Genomic DNA, 19799 nt, shown 5'->3' with positions numbered 1-19799 from the left:
GGGATCAAACCTGTGTTGCTCAACCTCGTCTTGCTTCCAAGTTGAGCCTGTTGCCCCATAGCTATTTTTCCAAGACTCATGGACCCATGTGCATGTAAAGATAATGTACTAAAATGTACAAATACAGAAAGGATGTCACTGGATTCAGAATATTCTTGCAAATCTGGGTAGATAGTTCTTATTATCAAATGTTCATACTAGGAATTGTAGGAAATATTAATATTTCTGTCCAGTTTGTTTCCTTGTTCCCGAGGGGAGGGATAACTTACAGATAGCATATCCCTTCATGACATCAAAATACATTGGGCCAATTAAGCTAGGAGGAGGGCCCTCATGGGGATGAGAAAATTAAGGTAACCATCGTAGGTTCTCTCCATTCCAAACTGTGTCAAATGATGCTTCATTGGTGGCTTTTGCTGGGTACATAAGCTCCAGCACACAGAGTTTTGGGTAAGCAGAAATGCAAGGGAGCCAGTCCGAGAGGAGAACGTCTGATTGGCATTCTAACTGGACGTAGCTGATGGAAAATGTCCTTTGGAGGGGCTTTTCCAGGTGGAAGTGAATGCAGAGGCCTTTCCCACGAGTGTACTAGATTACCTAGCGCGATATACAGAGCAGGTGGATAGTCTGTAAGGAAGAGCTTATCTGGCAGTGTTACTTGAAGCTGGTTGATGTCCCCTCCCGGTCCTGGGCCTTTAAAAGACAACCCAAAAGTGATTGCATAGTATTTACACAAATGTCTCAAGTATTAACTAAGTCATAGATGGCAATTTGAGGTATTTTGGGGGAACCCTGTTTACAAGCTATGCCACTGAAAGTGGAATATAATGCTAAGCGTATGTGCTTTGTTATTAATAATTAAAATTGAAACCCCTGGATAGCTTTGCCATACTGAGGCTTTTCTCTAGCAATTCGTGAAAAACTGTACCTATAACCTCAGGTTACTGAGGAACCTCTGCCCCTTTCTGTCTGAATCCAACTGCTCATCTGTGGCTCGGATAGTTATTCTACCTAGACTGTGGAAATGTGCTGCTTATTGAGGATCATAAGAAGAATACCCAGGCCTTACAAGTGATCCAAAACAATGCTGTCCTCATTGTAAAAAGGCAATCTAAAGGAGACCACATCTCAGACAGCCGTAGAGATCTCCATTGGCTTCCTGTTACTGCATGCCTAGAATTCAAGGCGGCCTTGCTTGTCCACAAGGCCCTATATGGCAAGCTCCTGTCGTACATCAAAGAGCTTGTCTGTCCATATGACCCCCCAAGAAAACTATGCTCATCGGCCTTCGTTGGTTAAAAACCGTACATTCAACCTTGCCAACAGCTCAGGTAGATCCTTCCCCGTTGTGGCTGCTAAAGTCTGGAGCGCCCTTTCCTTAGATCTCAGACTTTTGAAGTAATTCAACATGTTTCGTCGGAAATTGAAGACCGTTCTACTCCACTAAGCCACTGTGATGACTTCACCTGCTGCCCTGTTTTGCTTATTGTCTGTGGTAGTTACAGCGCCCTAATGCCTGTGGGCTCCGGTGCCTTACAAATAAATAAATACAATTTGAGATGTGGAATGGCAAGCTTTTGTGACTGGTGTATACCATAATTAATGAAGTCATTGAAATCTTCCTTACTGAAAACATGGAACTTGGGTATTGTGAGGGTGAACCTGATTCTGTGAGAATACAGAAATTAGGGTGGCTGTCCTTGCATGAAAAAGAAAAAAAACAGAAATACTGAAATCGAGCCTTTAAAATAATTGTAACGACTTCAACACCACAAAGATATTCAATTGTACCCATGTCCGAGTTAGGTACCAATCGTTTGTCACAGATAGTGTCCAACATTTTAGATATTAGAATTAGGTGAGATTTCAAAAAACCATCTGTTAGAGCAAATATTTTTCTCTGATGCCACTACTTGGCAATGGTTTCGGAGAAAAGGAAGTGAATTGTTTTGTTTTAATCTTTATTTGCAGAACTTTTTTTTTTTACTTTTTTGAATCCAACAACCAGTGTCAATTGTTAAGTGTACATTGTGGAATCTTGTATTTTATTTTCTAGAATAGCCATTCATGCTGAATGTTGGTGCCCATTGGAATGAAATAATGAGTGGAACAATAGCAGACAGTTTGCATTTTCCTTTCTGTAGGCAAGCTGCGTGTATTTATTTAAAGATTGTGATCAAATACCTAGCTCTGTAAGTTAGGGGACCACCTTTTATTCCTTGATTTCTTATTTTGAATGAAACTAAATATTCACATTAAAACAGCCTGTTTCTTGTCCAGATTGCTTTGTGGATGTTTTGCATTGTGAGACAGGGGAGGTGTAGCGGAGAAGTATTACAGTAGTGTCATTGTTCTGCAAAAAGAATTCTTAGGAAAATAAATATCTTCCATAAATCATTGTCATTAGAATTCTAATTGCATTGTAGCCCATGGTGGCCCTTACCCTCACTATGGACCATTTGCTTTGCATCTGTTATGGGATGATAGCCCCCCTTTACAGCCCGCATTACCTGTGCTATAAAGAATCAGTGTCTCTTAGGTGGGGGGCAATGCCCATGTACAATGAGAGAAGCATTTTCTCTTTGGAAGCACAAAGCCTTAGCAAATGGGTCTAGAGGTTTGTGGGAGGCGGTGACTGGCGGTGTGCCAGCCTCCGAGAATTTGCACAGATGCAACCTTCTTTTCAAAGCCTATACAGCATCAAGACACCGAACTGAAAGCACTCAAGCGATAAGAGCCGCACCATTATAAATGACTTTCAGTATAGTTCAAGCTTGCTGTGTCAACATTTTCTGGAGTGCAAAGCTAACACGCAGGCCTCTCTTGTTTGCTTTCTAGTACAGAATTGGACAACTCTATATGATAAGTAAACACAGCCATGAGCAGAGTGACCGAGGAGAAGGCGTGGAGGTCGTCCACAATGAACCATTCGACGACCCAGTGCATGGAAACGGCCAGTTAACAGAGAAGAAGGTCTATCTCAGCAGGTGAGTGCGCTGGAGCTGAGCTAAGCGCGGTGATAAGGATGGGCGGGAGATGCTATTAATGTCCGACGCTGCAAATACATGATTTAGGGAGTGATGGATGGAGAGTGCGTTGGTGGGCATTAGCGGTGCTGCTTGTTGAACCTTTTCAGTGATCTCCGGGCAGTTTATCTACACGTCTGCCTACTCTCTCCTTGGCACCCTGCACAGCTTCTCTGAGCTGGCTGCCTTTTTAGTTACATCATAATTGAAATTTGTGCTTACTTTTTGTAGTTAATTTGGTTGTATGGTTGAACTGTTGAGTTCTGCTAGGATATGCATTCACCCAAAAATGTCGCATTTTGCCCTTACGATGTACCTAGAAGTCCAGGCTTTTTTTTTTTATTTTCTTCTTTTTTGTGGGTTTCTTTTTCTTCCATTCTCCATGATTCTATCCCAGCAGACTACCCCACTTGCTTCCCAGGAGGGAGTGGGGCATAACATTCCATAAAATATAGGTTTTGTTTAGCAAGAATGTTCGAGTGACTCGTCGACTCCTATCAAACTAATTCAGAAGGTCGACTTCATGGCAATTATGGCTTTCACCCCCACTCTGGTGGGGTAGACATGGCCTTTAACGGTCCCCATCCTGAGACTAGGTAGAGGGCTGAGGGCCGTTAAAGGCCATGTCCTTCCCCCTCCCCAGCTGGGGGCAAACCCATTCCCCCCCAGGGGTTATCCAGGGTGCTAATGTTGTTTTTCCCCCCTTGGGAGATTGGCTGTGCAAGCAACGCCAATCTACTGATGAAAAGAAAGAAAAAAAACAGTTCCCTTTTCTATTTCTATGGTGGTGGCCGGGAGCAGGAGGAGTGCCAGGACCGAAGCATACAACTCTGCTGCAGCAGGTAATTGGGGAGGGAGGGAGGAGGTGGGATAGGGGTTGGGTTTGTTATGGGGGGGGTGGGAAGGCGGGGAGGCAACACGGAGTGTCCCTGTAGTCTCCCCACATTCGGAAAAAAGGTTGCCACCCGGTGATGGGCCTCGGAAGGCTGGAACAAAAGGCATAGAATCTATATTCTCATCTGTTCCAGCCACCTCATTGGCTAATGGCACTTCATTGGGTGTGAATGCTGTTATTGGAAGTATTCAGTACAAAGAAATGTCCAAGGACATGGACATTTGTCGTGCTCACTAATCATCCTGCTCGGGTGTTGCAAAATACGAGTCACCCTCATAAATATTACACATGTAACCAATCACACATGGCCTCCGATTATGCTGAAGATTGAGCACTGAGGGATCGAACATGCTGACCACATGTCAAAAAGTGGCCTGTATACATATTGACACTGAAGGTTAATTATGCGTTGAACTATGAGGTGGCCCACTTGCAACATGTTTTTGTACTCCGGTCACATATTTGGTTCCTTAAAAGGTTTATGAACGGTACTTGCAAATTGAAAAGGAAAAACAGGGAACACAAATATTTAATAAATGTATCAGAAACTGGATCTAAGGTTAAGGATTACAAAATGGATACAGTAGCTTACTGTTATGATTCACACAATACTAGCCAAAGCATTGACAATAGTAAACCTATTCACCAGTAATGCTGGCTCTGCAAGCCACACAGCAGTGTAGTTATAAGGGTATAAGCAACTACTCACTGTGACTATAGGATGCGTAACAGTCTACCCTATCTCAGACTCTGCCCTATAGTTGGTGTTATGAAAGTAATGTTTCAAGAAAGTATGTATTAACTTTAAAGAGATGCCTTTCCATGTTTTTTGCTCCAAAATATGTGGAGTGGGTAAGATAGCCCAGCGAGGCAAGCTCTTGCTACTGCCTACAGAACCCACGTTTGGACCCCTGCTGGACAGACTCGCCCATCATCCTCCCAAGGATGAAACATTTAGTATCATTACTTTTGAGTATAACACCGATTGCAGTGTTATGCTATTGGGATTTTTACCACGCAAGGCTGCATTCGCATAGTCTCAGGTGCTCTTTTGGACCTGGAAGAGTGTGCAGATTTGGGTAATTGGGAGCAGAGGAAAGGGCAAGATTGAAGTGCTTTTGTGATGAGGTTGCAGAGCGCAAGTACCTTGACCTCTGCATGCTTGTCGGCTTTCTAGGTGTAAAACGTGACCAATATTCACACCAACTCTCAGTCCCTGCATTCGACAGAGCTAAAGCAGGTGGCTCTAGATTTGTGGTTCTAGCCCCTAAAGCTTGGAACTCACTCCACTCAGTCTAAGAAAAGAAGAATCCCCGACAACCTTTAGGAAAGCTCTAAAAACAAAGCTGTTCAACTAGACCACCTTATGTTATGCATGGTCTCTAACGCTTTCCCTCTGTAACCTGTAACACCTTCTCTACAATGTCATATACTGCTGTATACATCTACTCCTGCAACAATGTTATAACCTGCACCGAATGTATACCCTGTATAACCTGTATAACATGCACCAAGTTAATATCCTGTAACTGCGCCACAATGCCTCTGGGCCGCTGGGCGCTTTATAAATCCAAATAAATAAATGGTATGAGGCATCAAAGGCTTTGTGTACAGTGGGGCGGCCTCATGCATGTAGTGTGGGTGTCTTTTGGCCACAGGCTGAGCATGTCGATTGTTGTTTGAGGTGTATGTTTGTGAAGTCTGAAGTATGGAGTGAGTTTTTTTTTAAAGCCATGTTTGTCTGGTTTGTATTTGTGGTGTGTAAGGTGGAGATAAATATTGAGGGTCAGTCAAAATGTAGGGGGTGTTCTTTGGGTTTACATAGGGCTTTCAAATGATTGCTCTTGCCGTTCGTTGCATTATGATGAGATGTATGTGGCTTTAATGGTTGATGCATAAAGATGTCCTGTGTTGCGGTTTATATTTTCTGGGGAGACTGGGAGGGGGTACCCTTGGGGTTTTTGCAGTCCCTTGATGAGTCTTCCGTTGTTTTAGTTTCCTGAGTGCCATGCGATATGTTCTAGGCAAACGGTTGGGAGCAAGTATGCTATGCCCTTAGCTTGTCTGTGCATCAAACTCTGCGTTCAGAAGCAAAACAGATCCACCCAAAACGCTATACATATTTTAAAAAACAGGGTCCAGCTCTTCAGATTACAGCCCAGTGTTCCGTTGTCATACAACCCTTACCTCACATATTCTATAGTCCTACACCTTGATAGGAAGAGTCGAAGATTTGATTTAATGGATACTGTGTATGATGGAGATAATCCTCTGAGGAGAGAGCGCTCGCCTGGGATTTTTGTATTTTTTAATAATGAAAATGAATGATAGGAGATCAGCCTCCGTGAAATGTGCGTGGCCATTCTGTGCACATTTCATCTGCTCACCGCATGAAAACCATAGTCACGTGTACTCCGGGAAGACACAGCCCACAAGTGCCATATTCCCCTGTCATATTCAGCTTGAATTTGACAGCCACGGGTACATCAAAGCATCTCAAGAAGGGGAAAAGCACACCTTCATCCAGCCATGGGCAGTCTAACTTAAATATCAAAGGCTCCATGGAGCTGCATTCCTTTTGTCTAATCCTGCATACAAAAGAGATAATTGAGTCAAGCCTGCAGAGTGGGCTTGGTTGCCGGAAAGACAACTGGAAAGGCAGGGCAATGTGTCAAATTGAAGCTAGTTCCCACCTCTCTGTATGAAAGTCACAGCAGACCCCTTTTGAAGGGAGAAGTGAGTGATTTGGAGGAGACAGGAAGTCTGCTCCCACCACATACTTCAAAGTAAACTTGTGCTTTAATCAAGAGTCACAGAGGGCTCAGTTAACCAGAGAGACACTTTGATCTACAACAGACAGGAAGATGGGTGGGACTTAGGTAAATGTTGTCACCCCTGGTCCTGACCTCATGCATAACAGAAGATTGTTGGTGGGGACCCAGGATTGGTTCCTTAAGGTGGGCTTGGCCTGCACCAATCACTGGGGCCCATTTGGTTTTAAGAGATGGCTGAACCCCTGATTTGGGCGATCATCAGAAGACTTTGAAACGAGTGAAGAGGAGGACTCCTTTGGACACAGGCTGAAGGTACAGTCTACCTTACATCCTCCGCCAGTAAGGGAAGGCCAGGTGTTCCAAGAGGGAAGCAAGATCCCTCCCCTAAACATCTCCCAGGGAACAGTGGGAGATGCCGGGCTCAGAAGACCCGTCCAGCAGCTACAGAACCCGTTCCTAGCCAGCACACAGCGTGCCCTGCTAGGTTCTGCCTGCAAGCTTCCTAGGTGGGAAGTGCCGGAGATTATCTGAACTAAGGACAAAGCTATTGCCTGCAATCAGTCTCCTGAGCTTTGGGCCCTCCGCTTTGAAAGGACGAAAAGAGCCCTTCGAAGAAGTTAGGAGTGCCATACCAGAATCATCCAGTGTCCATCTTTCGAGACAGTCGAGTCCTCAAACAGCATCCGTCTGCACCGCTGACTGTTATCACGCTTTAGTCACTAGAGCCATCTGAACCACCTCAACCACCATTCCAGATCTGCCAATCAGCACAGAGACAATGATTCTTGGCTCGAGTTGCCATGCCGGACAGCCTGTAGACGTCTATCCAGCCTTGCTTGCAGAACTGGCTGCCGCCTGGTACCCGCAGCTGTCTCCTGCCACTAACTCTGTCTCGGGGGCTGCGAAGCACCCTGGAACCGCCTCAACGACGTCGAGCACCAAAAACGTCTTCAGCACCAGGTAGATTGTGGTTCTGCCCCCCTGGTCCTTTTCCTGAAAGCCCCTAGAGACAGCTACGACCCTTTGCACCTTTAGTTTCTTTAGGAATCATGTTTTCATTTTGTGAATGAGATAAGGCAGGGAGTGGGGCAGATACACTCCTTATGTCAGGGACTTTGCATATGTTTATCACAGTTTAGTAACACGGTAAGCGAAGCACCAGCAGTACAAAGCATGTATGAAGGGCTTACCTTGACCGGAGGAGCATGGCAGTATTCCAGTATGTCCGCATAGGCCTGCAGCAGAGAACTCCTGCTGCCGTGCGTTTATGCCTTCCAGCTTTGCCATCCGGCGAACTAGGTCAGCAGCCATAGAATGATCTCCGGACCAATGGGACAGCCTCAGCTGGTCCCTGTGGGTCCTATGCAGGTCGCACTCGGCGGGGGCCATCTTATTGTGGGTATGCACGTTGGGTGCCATCATTAATCCCAGACTACGGCAGTCTGGTGTGGGCGGTCCAGGGGTTCCCGTCATGGATGCAGGGCTCAGTGGAGCAGCAGAGATCTCCAGCTGCCTTACGTTTATTACGTTAAAATAGTTTTTTAACTCACCGCTTTGTTTCCCAGCAATGCCTAGCAGGTGCAATGAGTAAAAGTTTTATTTTACCTGTGGTCAAACCAAAGCCTTGGTGGGTATCTTAAACCTTTGTTGGTAGCAACAAAACAGGTTGCAATAGTTATGAATGTTTCATAGGATATAATGGGATCTCTTTTCTTCTCCCGTTTACTTCCTCCCCCTGGCTCAGGACACTTGACTTCAGGTTTCAGTGGTCAACTCGTGATAACAGTCAAAAGAATTAATGTTAGTCCCATACTGCAAGTCAGACAGCTGTGCGGCCTAAAGGCTGAAAGATGTTTGGCTGACAGCTGATCAATAACTACCGCAGAGATTCATAGTTAATCTGAAAAGAGCCTCAGTGGTCACTGCTCTGGCAGAAACATTTCACTATCATGATCAGACATGAATTCTCTGGCACAAACCTTGAAGAAATCCCTAAACCTCTTAGCAGCGTGATCTCTTTCAACCTTTTTTTGGAGCTACATCAAGACCACCAAGAAGGTAGTAAAACATTTTGAAAGCTTTCAAAAATCAATTCTCCCTGGCATCAACCATATATTTGATCCAGGTTATTTAAGGAAGAATAAATGCAGTTCTCACGCCACCACCTACAGACCAAAAATGTCCTCTCTACTTTCCATGTTTTTCCAAATTCATATGCTCCGACTCTTAAGAGCAGTGCCATTCAAGGGTGCAGGGAACTCTCTTGCAGGACTTGGAGAGTGTGTCAGAGCCCTTGTAACTCTAGTCCTAGTCAATAAACTGGAAGAGCTCACCCTGCCTAGGATGTCCTGCCCATGGAATGGGCTGCCTACTGCTTGGGGAAATTCACAAGATTATGCAAATCTTCTGCTCAAACAGCAGCTTCATCTTTGGGCAGTCACAGCTTCCAGAGAATAGCGGTCTCAAACAAATAGAGTAGCGATTTGAACATATCAAATGTATGGATCTGTGCAAATAAAAGACAAAATGAAATTGAACTAGTCCTTTTTTATAAGGAGAGCAGTTGAAAGCGTGACTTTTTCATAAATCAGCCAATTTGGATCCCTAAGGCACTATAGATCTCCACATGAATGCATTTTCAAGTCCCTAATAGATAGAATGGTCATTCAATTTCCCGGAAGGCAACGCAGGACCTCATTTATGAGTTAATCCTTTGTTCCAGGCATGCATTGGTTTGGATCCAGTTTTCAGCGCTGTTGCAAAGGGATCCTCATTGAGGAAATGCACTTGATCCTCTGCATAGGAAAGATCAGGCATTGGTTTAATTTCATTCATGATAATAAGGCTCATCTGTAAACATGTTACTGCATCCGCTGGTCCATCCTCTCATTGACACTCAAGGGACATTCTCATGTGCCCCGTCTCACACCATTCAGTACGTCACTCTGCTTTGAGTCTCTGATCACATTTACGCTGGATACTACACCATGATTATTGCTGGCTCCTCACTAATCCAGTTACTCATATGTCCCGCTCTCTTTCCTCCATCCTTGTGGGTGTCCCCTAACATGGGGACGGTACCAGAAACTTTGGCAGCAAAAAAATTAGCTTCCACTTTAAATTTAGTATAGTGTGGAGAGGCACGGGCTCGGGTGTGGGAATGCTCCCACTGATGCCCCCGCCGCCTCACCTCAGTCTCTTATTCTGCACATATGGTGTCGGACCTGGCAGCGAGCGCAGAGACCATTTGTAGCTTTCCGCTTGCTCCCTGTTTTTTCATTTCTTATTTCACATCACGTCTGCGCCTCACCTCCCCAGCACCTGTTGACCACAGGAGGATTCACAAGGTGTGCCTCTTGCGGCCACACGTTCCAGAACTCAGACCCCCATGCACTCTGTCTTGAGTGTTTGGGGACCGACCACCGCTGTGACTCATATGCAGCCTGCAGTGCTTTCGGTTGCAGGGCATTGAAGAATAGTTTGTTGCTGTGGAGGGAGATTTTCCATACTTCTCCACCTTAAGGACTTTGTTTCTGGCATCTCTCATCGAGGCAGGGTAGGACCTCTGTTCTGCACGGCTCCACAGTGCAGAGACTCCTTGCCCGGGGTTCCCACGGATCGGGGTTCCTCGCATTCAGGTTCTGGTAGGCCCGAGACCTCTGACTACCGGCTCCAAAGTCGAGGGGCCTGAGGGCTCTTCCGGGCGGTCCTGGGATAGACCTGAGGCCTTCCACACTACCGGCTCCCAAGCTGAGGGGTCCAGGGGCCATACCAGGGTGTCCTCAGACGATCAGGCTCGTCCTCTTCTTCTACCCCAGGGGGTAAGGTGTCATTGAGTGCCACCGCCAAGAGTCGTTCCTCGGTTAGATCCAGCAGGGCTACCAGCACAGGTGCTGAGGGCTTCCGGCCTACTGGCGCTTGCTCTGAGGCCCTCTACCAGGGCGTTTCGTCTACCGGCCATCTGGCTGAGGGCTCAGCACCTACTAGATGGCTCTCTGAGGTCAACGTCTGTTTGGGGTGTGAGACCCAAGCTGTATCCTCTCGTGTCTGAGGCCTGTGAAAAACCACAGGGTGTTTCTCAACCTAGTCCCAGGGATTTTGCACTCCGGTGTCCAGGGAAGGGCCATTGCATTTGGATCCCGACCCTGGGGGTGGACAAGCAAGGGAGGATTACCTGGGTAGGGGGTTCTCGGGGAGTGGTGAAGAAGCACCCAATGGTGAGACATGGTATCCTCCTTTTTCCACAACCCATCTAACCCCTATACCTGCTTATTTTATGGCAAACTACAGCTCCCATAATTCCTACCCACATTACATTGAAAATGCTACTGAGCTGAGGAAGATGAGGAATGAGGTCAGACCGATCACTTCTACTGACCTGCAATGGCTCTGTCCCTGTAATAAGGCCAGGCAGAGTCAGGCACGTACTCCTAACTATGTACACTAGCCACTTGTTAATACACCCGTTCAGGCGAATAAAAGGCGGTGAGCACAGACACACTGGGAGCGAGGCTGGGTACAAGAAGTAACAACTCTTTCGGGTCTGATGCGAATCAGGGGATGGAAGTGGGGAGGCCAAGGGGCTGATCTGCAGTTACGAAGATCGAAAGAGATTCAGGCGAGAATCCCACACTTTCGGGAAGCCGTAAGCGTTTGAAGACTGAATCAGAGCGAGCGGAAGAAGGAAACCTTCAAGGTACTTGAAAGCAGCCCGCAACTCTCCCGGGTGAAGACTGAGCTTGGGAGGAGCAGAGAAGGGGTTGGAAATGGCATTGACTGCTGCATGAAGAGCGTTAAACAAGACTGATTAACACAACTAGTGAGATATCGAAGGCAACAAACATCTGGTTTGTGTTAAAAGCCAAAAGTAACTAACTTAAAAGCTGAAGGTTGCGTGTATGCTGATAAAACGTGTAATGAAAAGGACAATTGCTGAATTGTAAAAGGAATGGATACAAAGTAACAGAGTGGTCCTGTGAGGTGAAATCTCACATTCAAAAGTCTGTGAAATGTTCTGAGTTGAACGGGAGCCTAAGGCAAGAAAGTTACTGCGATCGCGAAAGAAAGTTGAATGAATGAAAAGTAAAATATGCAAACTCTGAATATGCCAAGAGGGCAAAATGTATGAACTATGAAAGAGGCCAAGAAGGCAAACCGAAAAGAATAAGGAACTACAAGTACCAAGAGGCATTGGTGTTGTAAGAGGAGGAAGACTGTGGATTGTAGAATGAATGAGAGGCCAAAGTGGTCATGCAGGGGTCTTTGTAAAATCCTTGCAGTTTCGAAAGTCTTCGACTGTAAAAAGCCACGCGAGACAAAACGTGGGGAAGGGAACCCCCATGAAGAGAAAGACCAGCTCGAGCCTGGCAGAGGGAAGCCTGTTTTGGATTGTGTGAAAGTAAAGGTCCAAAGAGGAACTGTTTATTTGTAACCAGGTGGACAAAGCCTAAGGAAGTGATTGAACTACCAGAAGCTTGAAGCCAAAGCCTGAACTGTTACATTCAACCAGTAAGCCAAAGCGTGCAAGACTGAAACAACTGTGCCACCCACCAATACTTTTTAGGAAACTCTCTAAACCCCTTGATGCTGACCGTGGTGAAGGAAGTTGTTGTTTAAGCCATTCTGACATTTCTTTTGAAACACTATTTTCCTTTTGTATCCCTTAACTCATTTGTCATTTTGAGAAGGAGGGCAAGGTTAGTTTCTTTTTAGTAGAGGCCTTTTTGTTTTGACTAGACTGACTCGGACTGTTTTGTTTATTACATGGTCAAGATTACTCCCATTCTAGAGTTAGGGTCAGTTAGAAATTCTACCAACCCAACCAAAATACTAAACAAAGGTTTTTGAAAATGTGTATCCATTTTGTCAGTATCTACTGTTGATACCATACCTTCCTTACAGGTATCTCTTGGCTCAATGCCTTCGCGCCCTCCTGCCCAGGGCGTGGCACAAGGCTTCAAAATGGTGGAGCGGCACATGGCAGAGAATGGCAGACAGGTGGCCGTCTAGGATCCAACTCTGGGCCTGCCAGTGTTTTCGCCCATTGAATGGGCTTTGCAGGACGATTCCAGCCCCCTTCTACCTGGAAACCTGCAGCAGATACTACGGTACAGGTTTTTGGTCCCAACAGGAGTACATCTACCCGTCGCAACCCTACAGCTACACGCACCAGGCGCCGCAGCTCTTTGATCAGGAGTGGAGGCCCAGCGCCTTGGAGGGCAAGGTACTTAGGGACTCAGCGGCTATTGAGGACTGCTTCTTTGAATGGTTCCTCTTCCTCATGCGTTCCCCTCCGATGAAGCGGCATTGTGAAGGTTATCCCCCAGACAGTACTCCTTGCGTTCCTGCAGCTCTCCCAGTGCCAGTCCCTCCTCCGGTTCAGGCCCTACCGCTTGTGCATATTTTTACTTTACTTTAATCAATTTATATTCCCTTGCCATGAGCCCTGAGGCGTAAGGGGGCAGACAAAAACTAACAAGTACAAGAAACAAAAAATGGACGGAGTCAACCGCGGGTTAAGAAAACGGGCAGATTATTGCTAAATGTACATTTCAGTGGTCAATAGAAGAGCCAGGTCTTAAGGGCCTTCTTGAAAGTCGTGATGGAGGCATGCTGTCTGAGGTTGTGTGGTAATGAGTTCCAGAGTTTGGGCGCATCGATGTAGAAGGCCCTGTTCTCTACCTTCTTACGTTTGCATCGCGGGAGTACTACCAGGCTCTGGTTACATGATCTTAGTGCCCTCCACCTCCTCCTGTACCACCAATGCCTCCCCCTCAACAGCCGTTAGACTTGTCTGCATCTCCGGACCTATGGAGGACCTCACCGGCACCTGTGTCCCAGGGCCCGGATTCCTCTCGTCCGGTGAAAAGGGGGGCAGGGGGGGACAAGGATGACAATGAGCCCTCGGCATATGTTAAGGTCTTTGATGACCACCTCCAGGGCCTGGCAGAGTTCTTGGTGGTCCTTCTTCCTGAGCAGTCAGGGGTGCTTGCAGAGGTCTTGGCTAAACGCACCAGCCGGTCTGGAATTCCCCTCCAGAAGGATGTGCTGCAGGTGGTGCAGAAGGCCAACGCCAAGATGAACAAGAAGTTGGACAGCAGGTTTAGGCTGACGGACGGGCAGCCGATCCTCCTCCTTGCGCCATCCGCAGCCCCATTCCTCTGTGGTGGCAGCAGCCTCTTTATATTCTAAACCATCGTCTTTGTCATCTTCCTCCATGGGAGCCACATCCAGTTGCCTCTCCAGGGAGGACAAAGTCCTTGAGACCTTGGGAAATCGCTGTTACTCCATCTCAGGACTGCATCTACGGCAGCCCAATGCAGAAGCCCTCTTGGCCGTGGCTAACCAGAAGCTGTGGTGGGAGCTTGGGAAAGGTCTGCCCGACCTCCCTTTGGACAAACAAGCCTCCTTCAAGGCAGGTCTGGCAGATGCCCAGTCCATTGCGCAGGACCTCATGGAGTCGTCCGTCTCCCACATAAACACAGCCAGCAGAGGGCTGTGTCTTGTGGTTCAGATGGGAAAGGGTGGTCTGGATGCACGCCACAAAGTTTTCATCTGACTTACAGGAGCGGATTATAGCAGTGCCCTTGGAGGGTGTGGACATTTTTCATGCATCCACCATTGACGAAGAAGAAAACCTCGACTCAAGCCGCCAAGTCCTTGGCCATCCTGACAATGCCGGGTCAGAAATCCTTACCTCAATCTCAGGGTAGGACCCAATTCAAACCCTGAATCTTCACCAGCTTCAGGGGGTTTAGAGATCGCGGTATGTGGAGGCCTGACGGGTCGCACAACGACAACAGAAGGAAGCAGCAGAGGACGTAACACAGGTTTTTCAACTTCCCTGTCCTCTTCCCCCACCCCTGATGCCAAGATGCTATGATGGCAGGGTCGGGGAACAAAGTTTGCCTGTTGGGGGGCCGCTTGGATATTTTCCAGGACACCTGGAAGCGTCTTTTCAGCAACATGTGGATTCTATCTGTAGTCTCTGCAGGCTTCAGTCTTCCTTTTCCTGTACCTCTACTATCATCTCCTCCTCTTCGTCAGATCGGTTCCCCAGCTCTTTTACGGGAGGTCCTTTTGCTCTTGAGGATGCAGGCAATAGAACTGGTTCCTCTTGTAGACGGGGGCTTCGGTTGCTATTCCAGGATTTTTACGGTACCCAAGAACAACCAGGCTGGCTGGGTGGGTAGTCTTAGACCTGTCATTTCTAAATCTGCCCTTACCACTGGAACGGTGCAAGACGATAACTCACGTGCACATAGCCGAGTCTCTGTGTGTAAGGGACTAGATGTGATCCCTGGACCTCAAGGATGCGTACCTGAATGTACCCATATATCAACTGCATTGAAGGTTTCTGTAGTTCACGATTATGTCGTACCACTTCCAGTACAAAGTGCTGCCCTTCAGCCTGAATTCGGCACCTTGTGTCTTCATGAAGTTGATGAATGCAGTGGCAGGCCTTCTCTGCTTGGAGGGCCTTCAACTGTACCCTTATCTGGATGATTGGCAGGTGAGAGCGGGGTCACCCGAAGCAGCGGTGCACTCCTGCCAGAGATTGGCAGATACCCTTCATCAGCTGGGGTTTTCCCTCAATCGGAGGAAATATAAGTTATGCTAGTTTCAGGATCTGGTCTTCCTAGGGGCTTGTTGGATCACTACTGTTCAGTTGGTGTTACCCACGCCCGAAAGGCTGATGTCCCTCCGCAAGCCGGTGCGGAACTTTCTGGTCTACTCGACTATCTTGGCATGGTGGTTGCGGCACATTCTGGGCCTGATGGCCTCATGCGTGCTGACTGTTCAACACGCCCGTCTCAAGATGAGGCGCCTCCAGCTCCACCTGGCGGCCAATTGGGATCAGGAGACGGTGTCTCAGTAGGACAGGATCCCAATTCCACTGCTCCTTTTCTGATGAATGTTAATCTTTCATTGGGAGCTCCCTTCACCCTATCGGAGCCTACCCTGGTGGTGACGACTGACTACTCCTTTTCGGGGCTGAGGGGCTACTCTGGAGGGCTATGCGATTCATGGAGCATGGTCCAGGGCGGAAGCCCTCCTACATATCAATCTGCTCTACCTCATGGCAGTGGGCCTGGCTTTCAAGGCGTTTTCAAGGCGTTTTTGCCCCTAATCAGGTTCTAGTCAGGATGGCCCGTTCTACTACGATGTTTTACCTGAACAAGCAGGGTGGCACCCCTCCAGTTTTGATCTGGGAATGGGCCCTTACAGAGAGAATTTGGATTTCTGAAGTCCACCTGCCGGGAGACAGCAATGTAGAAGTGGATCAGCTGAGTCGCTTGGGGTTCAACACCTACGAGTGGGAGTTGTACAACAACTCCTTGTTGCCCCAGTTCCAGCATTGGGGGTACACGGACCTGGACTTGTTTGCATCTCCCCTGAATGCCAAGTGCCCCCAGTTTTGCCTCATGGGCAGGTCGGGGTCACTGGGAGACTCCTTCCAGATCTGCTAACACAGCTGCAATGTCATGCGTTCCCGCCCCTCCTCTGCTCCAGCTGACCCTCCGCAAGTTCTGGGCATCTGTGGGCCGCAGCCTCATCCTGATGGTCCCGCACTAGCATTCCAGACCCTGGTTTTTTGGATCTGCTGCAATTGTGCTCCAGGGATCCGTCCATCTTCCGTTTCTCAGCAAGGGTGCGGGGGGGCGGTGGAACATCTCCGGACCCGGCCAAACTGGCCCTGGCATTCTGGTTCCTGATCAGCATGCTTAATTTTCAGATGACAACTGGGACATCATTCAGCAAGCCAGGAGGCCCTCGACTCGGTCTGACTATAAAAGCAAATGGACTAGTTTCTTCCATTGGGCTCGCGACAAGGGACTGGAACTTGTCTCCTGTCCTCTAGATGACGTACTGGCTTTTTCAGCACACCTGGCTCGTTCTGGAGTTTAGGTGGATATTTTCTGCACGTATTTGCCGGCCATCAGAGCCTACAAGAATTCCCCTGAGCATGTGTTTTCGGCAGCCAACCCAGTGATTAAGGCCCACCTTAAGGGGTTGTCTAAACTTTTTCATCATTTCTGGGAACTCAATGTGGTTCTCGCAGCTTTGCAATGCAAGCTTTTCGATTCGAACCTGTGGCCTCTGTGGCCATCCGCTTGGTGACGCTAAAGACCGTTTTATTGGTGGCTCTAATCTCTGTGCGCTGGCTAAGCGAGCTGCATGCGTTGATTTCGTGCAAGCCCTTCACCACGTTTCACAACAAGACTATTTTGCGCACTCACCCAAACCTCTTGCCCACAATGGTCTCTCCGTTCCATCTGAATCAAGAGATCTTCTTGCTTGTGTTCTTCCTGAGCCCACCGTCTGAGGCAGAGAGGGTCCTACGTTCCTTGGACCACAGGAGGGTTCTCAAGTTTTATCGCTCTCGGACGAGATTCTTCAGGAGGTCCGAAGCACTGTTAATGACTTTTTGGGGCTCCCCCTCCCACCCCAGCTCTCAGACTGCCAAGGCTTCCATCGCCAGTTGGATGGTCCAGGTCATTTCAGAGGCCTACAAAGCTATGGGAAAATCTGTTCCTGAGGGGATTCATGCCCAGGCAGTCAGAGCTAAGGTCATGCCGTCGCTTTTCAGAGACCTGAATCTTAGGAGGTCATCAGCAAGGTGGCTACTTTGGCCACTCCGTTGGCCTTCTGTAAGCACTATTCACTGGACAGCAACTCCAGACGCGATAAAGGGTTTGGTCAGGCGGTTCTGAGGAAAATATTTGCTTCATCCAAGATATGAGGCAGGTTGTCACAGCTCCACCCTATGTTTTTGTTCTGTGGAATCACCCACAAGGATGGAGGTAAGGGGATGTGACGTATGAGTAATTAAAGTTACTCACTGCAGTGACTAGAGTACTCGTAGTGCATAGTCCCCTTTCCTCCATATGTCCCACCCATCTTCCCCCGCTAGTATGCCAGTGTCTTCTAGGTAAGATGAGTAGCCAGGTATCTTAAGTGGCTGATGTGTTCAGAGGGTACTGAGGTGAGGCACCAGAGGGCATTTAAACGGGAAGTTTATTTTTTCGCCGACAAAGGTTCCGGTACTGTCCCCATGTTGGAGGACACCCATAAGGATGGAGGAAAGGGGACTATTGACTAGGAGTACTCTAGTCACTACAGTGAGTAACTTTAATTTCTTCTATAAAGTTCCATCCTATCGATGGCTAGCACATGAACTGTGCAAATAAATAAAAGCTATCTGGGTAACCTGCAGCTTTATCAACAGCCAGCGCATAGCAGACCATGGGAGTGGTTCTCTGTTCACTTGGCATGCCATAATATCCAACCAGCCACATTTTGACTGGCATTGTCTGTGCTATCATTTCGTGGTAGTCACAGAAACCCATTAATCTGCTCCCCATGCCACCAGCTGCAACCCCAGTGCCCATCCCCAGAATCACAATTGCTAGCTGGACTCTGTGTTACTAGGTCTCCCCCAACACTGTGGCTCCACAATCCTTATCCTTATCAAGGCATAACACTTAAATGGAGTGTCGTGAAATGGACTGATGTCCCCTATAAGTGTGCGGTGACATGAAGACTAACATTTTGTTCTCTGGATTTGTTGTCATAATGCAGAAAAGGGCCTTCAAAGAGCTATAAGTTATTGCTACCAGAATGATCCCGCAACAACCTGCTCCACCCACCCGATTTCCAGTTATAAAGGTTGCGACCCCATGACTAAAATGATACTAGCAGCGAACATTCGATAATGGGAACAGTGTCCAGTCTCAGCGGCCTCCTCCCCTGTTCAGTTCATCTTATACAGTCTTGTGAGCCCAGCGCTGACGCAGATGTCGACTTCATCTCGATCACATGACTAAGTACTTCTGCAAAGCTCTTGAATGAGAGATGAACAGAATCCCCATCTTACATGATGCACGGGGCTGTGATTTTCCACTCTCGCTTGCCCTGCAATGTGCCTATCACGTGACTCCTCCGGTGGTGCCGCACGGAATGGCTGTCTCAGCAGCATCTATTGCTGCCGCTAGTAAAGGACAGTTTCTTTAGATCGAAAGAATTCAGACTGGAATCACATAGCACACTAACAATTATCAATCATTGCAATCGAGTCCATTCTTATTAGCTGGAAGAAGAAAGTATGTTGTAGCTTACTCTAACTTAGTGGGAGGCAAAGGCAACGCGATTAACGTAAATAAAATAATATAAATAACAATGAAATGTGCATCCACAAAAACCACTGTCTTTGTACCAAAAGAAAGTGGCTAATGTCAGGCCTACTCGCTTGCAAATGGACTTTTTATTGGCATTTGTTCTAGGTGCATGCGGGTTACAACGAACTTTGTTTCTTGGTTGTAGATTTCTTTGGACTCTAAATATTAGGGGTGGCCTATTTTCTAAAGCGAGGCTACACCTTCAGCCATTGTCCTCTTCCAATAACCTCGTTCTTGTTCTGATTCACACGTGCAACTATGCTAGTCCGCGTTAAATGATTACACCGAGTATTTTCAGATGACATTAGTCTGCTCAACCTGGTCTAGTGGCTAAACTGGTTATTTGAGCCCAGTTTAGCATTTTGGGATTCTGGGTACACCACTTTTTCCTCCCTGTACCTTAGGTTGTAAATGCGTAATGTGCATGTTAACTCAACTGCTTATTTCACCATTGAGTACTGCCCAAATCCTCTTCCAACACCCTTTTACATCCTGTACTCCGTAAACTGTTCTCTGCTGGACCTCAGGCCCCACACTCTTCGATGTTTAGGACGTCATGTTCCAGATACTCCCACTACGTGAGGCGTTCTCTGGTAAATGCTCTGCTGGCCAGGGAGCCAGGTCCAGACAATATCAGGCACCTAAAACGATGGATGCACTTATCGGCCGTTCACAATTTGGGACGGACGTGGGGGAAAAGACACAAGATGTCTGTTGCACTTTGTAAAGCCAAGCGAAGGAAAGCAGGGTGACAAAATCTATGTTTAAGGGAAACCTCTATCTAATAAATGTCCCTAAGAGCCTGAGTCCATTGACAATAGGCTTGCATTTTGTATATAAGGCAGCCATATTTATTCTGAGGTATCCCACTCTTTAGGGCATTAGGTTGTTGTATTGGACGGAGACCGCATAACGTAATCCTTTG

General features: G+C 47.4%; 1 protein-coding gene across 3 annotated transcripts in view; it reads left to right on the top strand.

Moving 5' to 3' along the window:
- The window catches only part of PITPNC1 (phosphatidylinositol transfer protein cytoplasmic 1), a 1942040-nt gene that overhangs the window by 704841 nt on the left and 1217400 nt on the right, over nucleotides 1-19799 (top strand). For all 3 annotated transcript variants that reach the window (XM_069655030.1, XM_069655032.1, XM_069655031.1), the window contains exon 4: nucleotides 2839-2987. In XM_069655030.1, coding sequence (XP_069511131.1) covers nucleotides 2839-2987 — 149 coding nt within the window. The remainder of the gene's footprint in view (nucleotides 1-2838; nucleotides 2988-19799) is intronic.

Source organism: Ambystoma mexicanum, chromosome 3q, assembly GCF_040938575.1.
Source record: "Ambystoma mexicanum isolate Mex_15411 chromosome 3q, UKY_AmexF1_1, whole genome shotgun sequence".
Classification (NCBI taxonomy): Eukaryota; Metazoa; Chordata; class Amphibia; order Caudata; family Ambystomatidae; genus Ambystoma; species Ambystoma mexicanum.
This window is presented reverse-complemented; position numbering and strand designations above follow the sequence as displayed.